The 12015-nt window shown below is 51.0% G+C and overlaps 2 protein-coding genes across 3 annotated transcripts in view; both read right to left on the bottom strand.

Annotated features, from left to right (window-relative positions):
* LOC309394511 (nucleoside diphosphate kinase 6-like) overlaps positions 1-12015 on the bottom strand; it is a 435625-nt gene that overhangs the window by 378499 nt on the left and 45111 nt on the right. The gene's annotated exons all lie outside the window — the stretch shown is intronic.
* Positions 1-12015, bottom strand: part of MAPK8IP2 (mitogen-activated protein kinase 8 interacting protein 2) — a 44364-nt gene that overhangs the window by 8810 nt on the left and 23539 nt on the right. Inside the window, exons 4-6 of one of the 2 annotated variants that reach the window (XM_081957748.1) lie at positions 3666-3789; positions 732-2951; positions 55-151 (exon numbers count right to left, since the gene is read on the bottom strand). In XM_081957748.1, coding sequence (XP_081813874.1) covers positions 55-151; positions 732-2951; positions 3666-3789 — 2441 coding nt within the window. The remainder of the gene's footprint in view (positions 1-54; positions 152-731; positions 2952-3665; positions 3790-12015) is intronic. The other variant, XM_081957749.1, reaches the window with a different exon arrangement.

Raw genomic sequence — 12015 nt, 5'->3', positions numbered from 1 at the left:
GTCCTGGATCAGCCCAGGAGAGGTGGCCCAGGTGGGTCTCCTGCCACAGCTCACCTGAACACAGCTCTGTGGGTCTGCTCCCTCTCCTCTCCGTTCACCATGCAAGAAAAGAGGCCGAAGGACTCTGTGCCTGGGGGCAGAGAAGGCAGAGCTGGGGGAGCCAAATCAGAGGAAAAGGGGGGTGGGGGGCAGGCAGGGCAGGGGAGGACAAAAGCCCATCAGGCAGGTACGGCAGGAGGCACCGGCTGGGCCAGCAAAATAAGTTGGTGGAGGCGGCAAAGGTTGGAGTTTTGGGGACCAAAGAACATACAGGCAGTCCTCGACTTATGCCCACAATTGAGCCCGAGATTCTGTTGCTAAGTGAGACATTTGTTAAGTGAGTTTTGCCCTGTTTTACAACTTTCCTTGCTTGAAATGAATCATTGCTATTTTTCAGTTAGCGACCCAGTTGTGACTCTGGAATCCCCCTGGACTTTGCTAGCCGGCAGGTCACAAAAGGGAAAAAAACCCCACAAGCATCACAAATATGGGTTAGTTGCCAATCGATGGTCATAAGTGGGGAAAACGGTCATAAGACTTTTTTCAGTGGTGTTGTAGCCTTGAACTGTCACTAAACAAATGGTTGTAAATCGAGGACGACTTGTACATGCAAAGGCCCAGCAGGGGCTGATGGCCACAGTGGCCTCCCTCCCCCCCCCCACCGCCGTCCCCCACTTTCCCCCATCACTCACTGGAGGAGCGGGAGGTGCTGTTAACAAAGACGTTGAGAAACTTCTTGGAGAAGTGGAGGTCGGCCTCCGGGGAGGAGTCCTCTGAGGAGGAACTGCGCCCATCGGGAACCCCCAGCCCTTCCCCAAAGTCACTGGCGGCGTCCTCCGGGTCGGTGGCGTCGCAGGCGCGGAGCAGCTCGCTGTCGTCGCTCAGTACGGAGGTGCATCGCCTGAGGCTGACCAGCTCCAGCTGGGTGTTCTCATCCACCACCAGAGTGTACTTGACCGAGTCGTAGGCCAGGGAGTCGTCCAGTATCACTGCGGGTGGTGGGAGGGAGAGCTCTTGGCCGAAAGGGGACCCCATTAGGCTGCCCCGGCAGGGCACTGCGTCCTCCTCGGGGGAATAGGACAGGCTGAAGCAGCGGTTGGTCTTGGCGGTGGAGACATCCAGGCCTTCCTTGGGCTCTAACCGGATGTCGTCGATCATGTCGTTGTCCTCCAAGATGCCCGAGTCCAGGTCCCCGTCAATGGCACCATCCTCCTCCTCCTCCTCTTCCTCCTCCTCTGTGGCTGGGTTGGCCTTGCCAGGGGGCTCCCTGGAGGGGAAGGTTTTGGCAGCAACAGGGTTGACACAGCAGCCGGAGTAGGGCCGTCCTGGGAAGACAGGCGCGATGACGTCATTGGTGGAATTGCTCATGAGCAGGTAGGGCCCTGTGTTCCCTCCCTGAGAGCCCTTCTCCACTGCAGGCTGGGCCCCCAGCGGCTTCTCCTCCTCAACCCCCTGCAGTGAGCAGCGCAGCGTCTCCATGTCCACCAGCTCGATGCTCTGCTGGGGGCAGGGCTGGGGGTCATTTAGGGCCTCGCTGGGCATCTCCGGCTCCAGATCGGAGGCCGGGGAAATGGTGTCAGAGAGGGAGTGAGCAGCCGGGAAGCATTCGTCAGCACACTTGATGGGATAGGAGCCCTCCGAGATCATTTTGTTCACCAGGTTGCTGAGCAGCCACGGAGAGTCCGAATCCTCGCTCAGGTCGGCTTCCGACTCCGAGTCTGATTCAGAATCGTCCTCGCTGTTCCCTTCCTCTTCCGCCCCGTCACGCAGGAGCTGGTGCCCCACTGGCAGGTAGAAGGACCGCCGCAGGCTCTCCAGACTGTGGTCGGGGTTGATCTCCAGTTCCAGATGGCCCGAAGGAAGCAGCTCGGTCTGGTCGACGGGTACTGAGGGATCTTCGTAGAATTCCTCTATTTTGAGCGGCGCCAGGCTCTCCTCCGCGGGCAGCTGTGTGCCCTCCTTCTTGGCATCCAGCAGGAGGGCATCCTTCAGGCCCATCATGCCCGGGGCATCAAAGTCGGCCTCCAGATCTGCCTCAGAGCCCGGGGAGCTGGCCTCCTCGATGGAATTGGTGAGGTGGGAGGAACGGCCACTGCTGCTCTCACTGCTCACGTCCAGCTCCGTTTCGGAGATGCTAGAGATCATATTGCTAGCCAAGCGGCTCCCGTTAGAGGCGAAGGCCGCCTCAATTTCCCCCTCCACGTCAGAGTCAGAGCTGGGGGAGCTGAGGTCCTCGCAGTGCTGGGTGCACAGGGGGAAGGCCTTGGAGGTCCGGCTGGTGAGATCAGCCTCTATGCCAGGGTCCGAGGAGGGAGATGTGGTATCAGAGGAGGCAGAGGGCAGTCCTCGCAAAGTGCCCTCTCCTTCGGAGCTCAGTGGGGCAACTGCTTCTCGTACTGGGCTTGTGTGGGGTTCTACGGACTCTCGGGGAGCACCATCCCTGGGGCGCTTGGTAGGCTCACCCTCAGAGAGTGGGGCACGGACCCCACCCACAGGGGATCTGTGCCCTGCTGGTTCCCCAGCCAAGCCGGCTCTCTCCTCTTTCTCCTGGCATGCCACTGCATCCCTCTGAAACTGGGCACAGTAGCTCTCCGTGGCGGGGGACCTGGGAGGGCTGCGACTGTGGGGCTGGGAGCCAGAACTGAGGGGCGGAGGGCTGCTCTGAGCTTCCAGAGGCTTCCCAGATGCTGCGCTGGTCAAGGTGGAAGGAGGGTGCAGGCTGGCCTCACTGGAGACAACGTTCATGTTATAATCCTCCCCCGCAGGGTGGCCTCTCTGCAGATCCTGGCTGTTGCCTTCGGCGTCGAAAAGTGGGGGCTTGCAAGGGGCCTGGGAGACAGCCGGCCCTTTGCTGCTCTGGAGGTCCCTGCAGGGTCCGTCCTGGAGACAGGCGTGCAAGGGAGACAGCCGCTCTGTGGAGGAAAGAGAGTGGCTCCGTTTAGGCCATTTTACCCTCTTCTCCAAAGTCTGGAAACTGAATCAAAGGCAGCCTCTGATCCTATGAGAGTCTGGGGGATCCCCCCTTTTTTTGACCCAAAATAAAGGAATCTGTTAGCACATCCAGAGGAAATCTCCATCCCTCGTTTTTAATCAGTAACAACTGGTGGGCAAAGGCCTGAAATGCCCTTAATGCACTTCAGTGCTTCCCCCCATCCCCAAATGGCTGGAAGTGGGGAGGAGGAGCAGGGAAGGGTGCTGCCCCCCACCCCCCACTGATCCTCAGCCCACCCTCCTGCCGGCTATGGTAGGAAGGCAGTGGCTGAATTTGGCTGGGCCCCCTGCCTCAGCTGGGTCAGTCAAGCAGTAGAGTTTTCCCCACTGTTCTCCCTGTTGGGGGGGGGCAGGAGAGAGGTGGTTGCTCAGCTTCAAACAGCCCCTTTGCCTTTCCCAGATCCCCACGGCTTCTGGGGCTCTCCCAGTAGAGATGTGTGGAGAAGATGCCGGCAGGGGAATTGGATCAACTAACAACCGTTTGATGCTTGTTCCTCTCTCCCCAGTGGGGACTCTTCCTGAGGGGGGGGGGGTTAAGCTCCCTGTGAAACCAGGATCTGAGCAGACCCCCAGTGGGCCAAATGAAAAGCCACCCTGGATCTTTTGGGACCCCTGGAAGAAACGGGAGACCTCACCTGCATGGGAGACCGAGGAGGAGGAAGAGGAGGACGAAGAGGAGTGCAGCAGGGTCTCTTGCCACGTGGCCCTCTGCAGGGGGGGAGCCACGTTGTGGCCACTGTTGTTGTTGTTGAGGGAATCCTGGAGGCGGGGGAGGAAAAGAACAGAGCAACTCAGTGGCCAGCATCTAAGAGGAAAGACCCCAGTTTACCTCTTGCCAGCGCAGCACATAGCTTGGCTGCCTTCAAGGCCCCGGATCAGAACCGGGGAAGCCCCAGAACTGGGACTCCATGGAAGCAGGCAAGGACACAGGTGCTGCTCCAAGACCTTGCTGGACAGCCAGCTAAAGAGGAGCCAGCCGTGTGTGGCTGCAGTCAAAAAAGCCAATGCAATCCTAAGTTGCATTGACAGAGGGACGCAATCAACACCAATTAGAATACATGGATTGTGGGGATAAATTTATAAACACGATCAGAGCAATTTATACAAACCAAAAAAGCCAAAGTAATAATCAATGGTGAACTAACACAAAGTATTGTAATCCAGAAAGGTACAAGACAAGGTTGCCCCCTGTCCCCCCTGTTGTTTATACTAACCCTAGAAGTACTAGCCAGGAATATACGTAAAGAGGTACAGATAAAGGGACTAGAAATTTAAAAGGAGCAATTTAAGTTACAGGCCTTTGCGGACGATCTAGTGTTTGTGCTAGAAGATCCTATGAAGTCTGGTACGAAACTCATTGAGGAACTGACAGAGTATGGGAAAATAGCGGGTTTAAAGATAAATATGACAAAGACCAAAATGCTGACTAAAAATATGACATCAAAAGCAAAAGAGGAGGTAACGAAGAAATTGGGTATCCAAATTGTCATAAAAGTTAAATATCTTGGTATACATTTATCTGCGAGGTGTGTGACCATCAAAGAAGACAATTATACCAATCTGATTAATAAAACTAAGAAGGATCTAGAAAGATGGAAGAACCTACAACTGTCCCTGATGGGCAGGATCGCAATTATAAAAATGAATATATTACCAAAATTTCTTTTCCTATTTCAGAATATACCCATTAAATTAGAAAAAGGTGTCTTCAAAGATTTGAATCAATTGGTTTCGAAATTTATCTGGCAGGGAAGAAAACCAAGAATAAAACTTAAGGCTATGCAAGACACTAAGGAAAAGGGAGGATTTGGTGTACCAGATTGGGAACTCTATTATACTGCGGCCATACTAACATGGCTAAGGGAATGGATAATGCTGAGAAATAAAAGATTACTCAAATTGGAAGGTCATGACCTCCAAGCAGGCTGGCATGCCTTCCTCTGGTATGAAAAAGGATCTGCACACAAATATTTTAGTAGACATTACATTAGACAATCTCTGTTAATAATATGGAACAAAATTAAACATTTAACAAATCAACCATTTAAATATGAGCCAGCCGTGTGCAGCAGCTGCCAAAAAAGCCAACACAGTTCTAGGCTGCATCAACAGAGGGATAGAATCAAGATCACGTGAAGGGTTAATACCACTTTATAAGGCCTTGGTAAGGCCACACTTGGAATACGGCATTCAGTTCTGGTCACCACGATGTAAAAAAGATGTGGAGACTCTAGAAAGAGTGCAGAGATGTTGGAGGCCCATTCCGAAGGAACTCACGTCAACAAGTTTCTTGCGACCAGTTTCAAGCAGAAGGCACGTGGGGAGGGGGCCGTGTGTGTGTGTGTGTGTGTGTGTGTGTGTGTGTGTGTGGTTTGTGGAAAAAGCACAATCCCCTGGTGCAGATTTGCCTGGAGTCCTAGTGGACAATCCCTTAAATATGAGTGAGGGGGGTGCTGCGGTAGCCAAAAATGCCAAGTTCTAGGTTGCATTAACAGAGGGATGGACTCAAGATTATGTGAACTGTTGTTATTGCCACTTTATAAAGCTTTATTAAGGAATCCTGCATTCAGTTCTGGTCGCCACGATGTAAAAAAGATGTGGAGACTCTAGAAAGAGTGCAGAGAAGAGCAACAAAGAGGATTAGGGGACTGGAGACTAAAACATATGAAGAACGGTTGCAGGAACTGGGTATGTTTAGCTTAAGAGAAAGAAGGACTAGGGGAGACATGATAGCAGTCTTCCAATATCTCAAGGGTTGCCCCAAAGAAGAGGCAGTCAAACTATTCTCCAAGGCACCTGAGGGTGGAACAAGAAGCAATGGGTGGAAACTAATCAAGGAGAGAAGCAACTTAGAACTGAGGAGAAACTTCCTGACAGTTAGAACAATTAATCAGTGGAACAGCTTGCCTCCAGAAGTTGTGAATGCCCCAACACTGGAAGTCTTTAAGAAGATGTTGGATAGCCATCTGTCTGAAACGGTATAGGGTTTCCTGCCTAGGCAGGGGGTTGGACTAGAAGACCTCCAAGGTCCCTTCCAACTCTACTATTGTATTGTATTGTATGACCACTATACCAAAATACCTATTTGGCTATCTACGATGGAAGCATACATACACCCAAATTTAATTAACATGGAAAATATAGTCACATATAAATAGCTATTGAACAGGCAGGGGGAGATCAAAAGTAGATCAGAATTGACATCACAAGGAATACAAGTAGAATGGTGGTCTTATTTACAGATACAATCAAGGTATGCACAGGATAGGAAGACCGAAGGTATTGTCAAAGACTACACAATATTAGTTAAACTGTTGATACAGACAGAAAACAGACTGATCAAAGTGCTGTATAGGTTTTTGTTGGAATATAAACTAGAGGAAGAACATGTCAAAGAAACCATGGTCGCCTGGGTGAAAAATTTCGGTTACAATGTGGAATTGGCTAAGTGGGAAAAACTTTGGATACTTAATCAGAAATTAACATTGGCTACGGCGTATAAAGAAAACTTTTACAAGATGTTCTACAGATGGCATCTCCCGCCAGCACGGCTTTCTAAAATGTTTAAAAATCTGACCCCAAATTGTTGGAAGTGTAAAAAAACACCAGGCACTTTCTATCATATGTGGTGGACATGCAATGAGGCAAAAAAATATTGGAAAATGATTCCATCATGGTTAGAACAAATGGTGGGAGAACAAATTATGTTTAAACCAGAAACGTTTCTCCTAGGCATAATACCGGAGGGGTTTAAGAAAGATACACTCTATCTAATCATACATATACTAACTGCAGCGCGCATAACCTATGCACAGCATTGGAAAAAAGAAAATACACTATCAGAGCTAGATATAATCAGAAAAGTGTTGGCCTGTGCAGAAGCAGATAGGCTCACTCTTGAACTTAAAAATAAAGGGGAATCAGAATATTTTGAGGTATGGAATAGATTCTATGATTGGTATAAGTTAAGATGACAAGACTGGAACAAATGTATATATTGTGATCGAACAGAAGGACAGACAATGTATTAAGTAGATTAACTGTTAATGGTTGAAACTAGTTGTACATAATGTGAATATACGATCACCCCGACTCCGCGGCATTGCATTGTTTTAAATGTAAAAACAATAAATATATATATATAAAAAAAAAAACCAAGGGAGGGACTAATACCACTCTATGAAGCCCTAGTAAGGCCACACCTAGAGTCCTGCATCCAGTTTTGATTGCCACAATTTTAAAAAGATGTTGAGACTCTAGAAAGAGTGCAGAGAAGAGCAAGCAGGATGATGAGGGGACTGAAGGCTCACACAGACGACGAACAATTGCAGGAACTGGGCATGGCTAGTCTAGGGAAGAGAAGGACCAGGGGAGACAGGATAACAGTCTTCCAATATTTGAGGGGCTGCCCCAGAGAGGAGGAAGGGGGTCAACCTATTCTCCAAAGCCCCTGAAGGCCAGACAAGGAATAATGAATGGAAAGTGACCAAGGAGAGATTCAACCTGGAAATAAGGAAAAATTTTCTGACAGTGAGAACAATCAACCAAAGGAACAGAAGTTGCCTTCGGAAGTTGTGGGAGCTTGATCACTGGAGGCTTTCAAGAAGAGATTGGGAGAAAGGGGCTGATGTCGCGATGGCACGATGTGCGATCTTGGAGCTCCGAGATCACAGTCGATATTTCTGCCGCTGGATGGTCCATTCGGACCTAAACCGTCCCGCAGAGAGGGTGATTGAGAAGGGCACCTCCTGTTGATCTCAGGGACACCGCAAAGTAGAAAAAGAGACTACCCCAAAAAAATTAAGTTAAATTAAAATTGAAGATAGAAGACTGCAAGTGGTGAAATTAATCTACATTAAATTTAGTGTGTTATCCTGTTTCTAATTTTTTTTATAGATAGAATTTTTGCAAAGGCTCCCTATTTTTTAAACTGAATGGATTAATTTTTTCTTCTTTTTTCACTTTTGGTTACACCTATGGATTAAAATGTTTTTTTTTTCTTTTTTTATAATGCTTGATTGGATTGATTGGATTGTTTTTGATCTCCATTTAAGGGTTTTTTTTTCTTTCTTAAACTTGGAATATAAAGAAGATAATAAGACGGATTATAAAGAGGGTTGTAACAACAGGAGGAAAAGCAGTTACACTGCCACTTAGAGGCTGGGGGCTGGATACATGGTTTTTTCTTCTTTCTCTTTGATCACTTGAGATTCAAGGTTCTTTCAGTTTGTTTACTGACAGTGATAGAAAGAAGAGCACAAGTTGTTTATACGGGTGCTTTTGGGGAGTTCTATCAGTAGCTATTGGAGGGAAGACAACATTTGGACTTGAAAGATAATAAATGAACCTGTTTGAAGTTTATTAAAATAGCGTTGAATCCTATGGTTGCAGTGCCTGCAAAATTGGAAGAATGGCGCAGCAGGAAAAAGAAACTATAACATTTCAAATAATTATGTTTGAAATTCAAAATCTACTGGTTGTGACAGAGAGAATTGAAAAGAGATTGGAGAATATGGAATACAAAACAGAAAAATTTGATGGAAAAACTGAGGATGTTTATCAAATGAAGAATGTCATTTGAGGAGGAGGAGGAGGAGCTTCCGGCGATGGCGGTCGCCTTCCTAAGCTCCTAAGCTTACCATGGAGCGTCCCGACCGGGTAGGAGGTTGCTGCCGGCCCTCATGTCATCGGAGGGCCGAGAATTGGGTAACCCGACCACCCTGGCTTGTTTTGGGCTCGTTTTAGCCCACCAGGGTTGGTCGGAGAAGAACGGAGAGTGAAAGGAGCGGAGCGGCGGTGAGCGGCTGAGGAGGAAGCCGGGAGGCAATGGCGGCGGTGCGCGCAGCAGCGCGAAGGCGCGAAATTTGAACTGCGTTGCGGAAAAAAATGCAAAAAAAAATGGGAAAAAAGCAAGAGAATGGCACCAAAGAGAACAAGGTTCTCCCTACGACTCCAGAGAAGACAACGAGGCACTGGAGGCTCCGGAGAGGTGAGCAGATCAGGGAGACAGTCAGGAACGGCAAAGGGAGATGGCTGCAGCGTTGGAGGTGTGGAAAGAGCTGCAGCCAGGGACTCCTCTATGACATTTGGCTGTAGCCTGGCTGCTCCCATGCTCCCGGGAACCTGGAGAACCTGGAGAATGTTCCTATAATTTTTGAGAGCTTTACCCAAATTGCAATGATCACTGAGGCGCCGAATGGGGACCAAGATGAATGTGTTGGGGAACCAGAAGTGAGGAGAGGAACTAAAATAACGGCTGGGGATGGCCTAGAACTTCAGAGGCCACTGGAGGCCCGTTTCAGGGCTATGGATGGGCCTGACTGACTGCCTAGATTAAAAACAGCTGGGCTCAGAATGCCCCCCCACCCACTAAGGATCCCACATCTGTAATTATATCTATCCTCAACCACCTTAGACTGTTTCCCATTTTATGACATCTCTGCCTTGCTCCACTTTGGGAATATTTGAACATTCCCCCCCCCCCCGCCTTCTTTCCAAGTACTATCTGGATACTAAAGCCTCCAGCTTTAGTATCCCATTAAGACCTTAGCCCTCCGGCTATTGACTTTTACTACCTGCACCCTTACCCAATTGGGCTTTAATATTTTATCAATTTATTCAAGGTTAGACCTGCTCCGCCTGCAGGAGGCCCCTCTCTCGCAGGTATGGCCCTTGGCTCTTACAAGGGCCTGCCTTGATGACGGGTTTGTGAACCCCGAGAGGTGGAAGAAACGGAAGCTGAGGGGATTTTTAGTCAAATGTTTTACATTGTTTTTAGGGGGTTCCAGGGAGGGGGGGTGGGTTAACCAGGCCGGGAGGGAAGCCAGCGCCAGTCGAACAGGTGAGTCCAGGAGGGAAGTGAGCGGGGGGGGGGGGGGAGAGGGAACAAATTATTCCGGTAGAGGGTTGTTTTATTACATCGGTCGCGGGGAGGGGGGGATGCGAGGACAAGAGAAGATCACAAGGTCGGTTGGGAGACCGTGGCTGTTGGCTACGCCCGGTCATTTGTACCAACCCCCGCAGCCTAGGTGGTCAGGAACTACAGAGCCAGGGCCTGCGGCTGATGCTTTGCAATGCAAGGTCCGTAACCAACAAGGCCCCCCTCATTAGCGAGTTGATCTCGGAGGGGGAGCTGGACCTTGCAGGGATAACGGAGACCTGGTTGGGCCACGAGGGTGGTTTACCCCTCGTGGAAATGTGCCCACCGGGTTTCCGTGCATTCCATCAGCCTCGGGCCCTGGGTAAGGGTGGTGGGGTGGCGGTAGTTATACGGGATGGTCTGGAACCGAGAGAGTTCACTGTTCCTCAGATACCCGGTTGTGAGTCCCTAGGTGTGAAATGGGGCCCAGGGAGGCAGTTGGGCCTACTGATTGTATACTTGGCTCCTCGCTATACATCAGCGGCCCTGCCCGAGCTCCTCGAGCTGATCTCAGAGACGGCGGTTGAGATCCCCAGGCTTTTGGTCATGGGGGACTTCAACCTGCCGTCGACGGGAGCAGCATCTGAGGTGGCTCGGGAGTTCATGGCTTCCATGACAGCCATGGGCCTGACCCAATTAATTCAGGGCCCCACACACGAGGGCGGTCACACACTGGACCTTATTTTTGTATCTGAACAGTGGACGAGTGATCTGGTAATAGGGGACTTAGTCATTACTCCCCTGTCATGGTCAGATCACTCATGTCTCCGGCTCGACTTCCCTTCCGCTACCCCCCACCGCGAGGAGGCGGAGCCAGCCTCTCCAAGCTGGTACCGCCCCAAGCACCTGATGGAACCGGATAGGTTCCAGACGGAACTTGGGCCACTACCTGTAGCCCTGACCCGCGCTCGGTCGGAGGACCTAGTGGCCGCCTGGAATACGGCGGTGTCTGGGGCCTTGGACCGGGTTGCGCCTTTGCGACCTCTCCTGCAGCAGCGATCCACCCGAGCTCCTTGGTATACCGAGGAGCTAAGGGTGATGAAGCGCCATAGGAGACGTCTAGAGAGCAGGTGGAGATCCTCACGCTCCGAGTCTGATCGAACACAGGTAAGAGCCTATTTACGGACCTACCTTGTGGCATTGAGAGCGGCCAAACGTAGACATTGTGCCGCTCTTATTGCGTCCGCGGATAACCGCCCTGCTGCCCTGTTTAGGGTGACCCGCTCTCTCCTGTCACAGGGGACGCGGGGGGCACCCTTGCAGGGTAGAGCAGAGGAGTTTGGGGAATATCTGCAGGACAAAGTCGCTCAGATCCGGAGCGGATGGGCCCCCTCCAGTGGGCCGGACGAGCCGTCAACAGTGAGTCTTGTGAGACCATTCTGGGAGGAGTTTGACTCTGTTGCCCCCGAGGATTTGGACAGGTTGCGTGGACGGCTGCGACCCACCACATGTTCAATGGACCCGTGTCCCTCCTGGCTGGTACTGGCATCCTGGGAGGTGACACGAGGCTGGCTTCTGGGCCTGGTGAACGCCTCATTGGGTGAGGGCTTCCTACCAACTGCCTTGAAAGAGGCGGTGGTGAGGCCCTTGCTCAAGAGGCCTTCACTGGACCCAATGGAGCTGGCTAATTATCGTCCAGTCTCCAACCTTCCCTTTTTAGCGAAGGTTGTTGAGAATGTGGTGGCACAGCAATTTCCACGACACCTTGACGAATCCGAATATCTAGACCCACGCCAGTCCGGCTTCCGACCCGGGCACAGCACAGAGACAGCCTTGGTCGCGCTGGTTGATGATCTCTGGAGGGCCAGAGATAGAGGTTGTTCCTCTATCCTGGTCCTATTAGACCTCTCAGCGGCTTTTGATACCATCGACCATGGTATCCTATTGCGCCGGCTGGAGGGGATGGGAGTCGGAGGCACCGTTTTACGGTGGTTCGGCTCCTACCTCTCCGACCGGTCGCAATGTGTGTTGACAGGGGGGCAGAGGTCGACCCTGAGGTCACTCACTTGTGGGGTGCCACAGGGGTCGGTCCTCTCGCCCCTCCTGTTCAACACATATGTGAAGCC

This window comes from Natrix helvetica, assembly GCF_964273705.1.
Source record: "Natrix helvetica genome assembly, chromosome: 6".
Classification (NCBI taxonomy): domain Eukaryota; kingdom Metazoa; phylum Chordata; class Lepidosauria; order Squamata; family Natricidae; genus Natrix; species Natrix helvetica.
The sequence above is the reverse complement of the archived record's forward strand: the minus strand, read 5'-3'. Positions and strand labels throughout refer to the sequence as shown.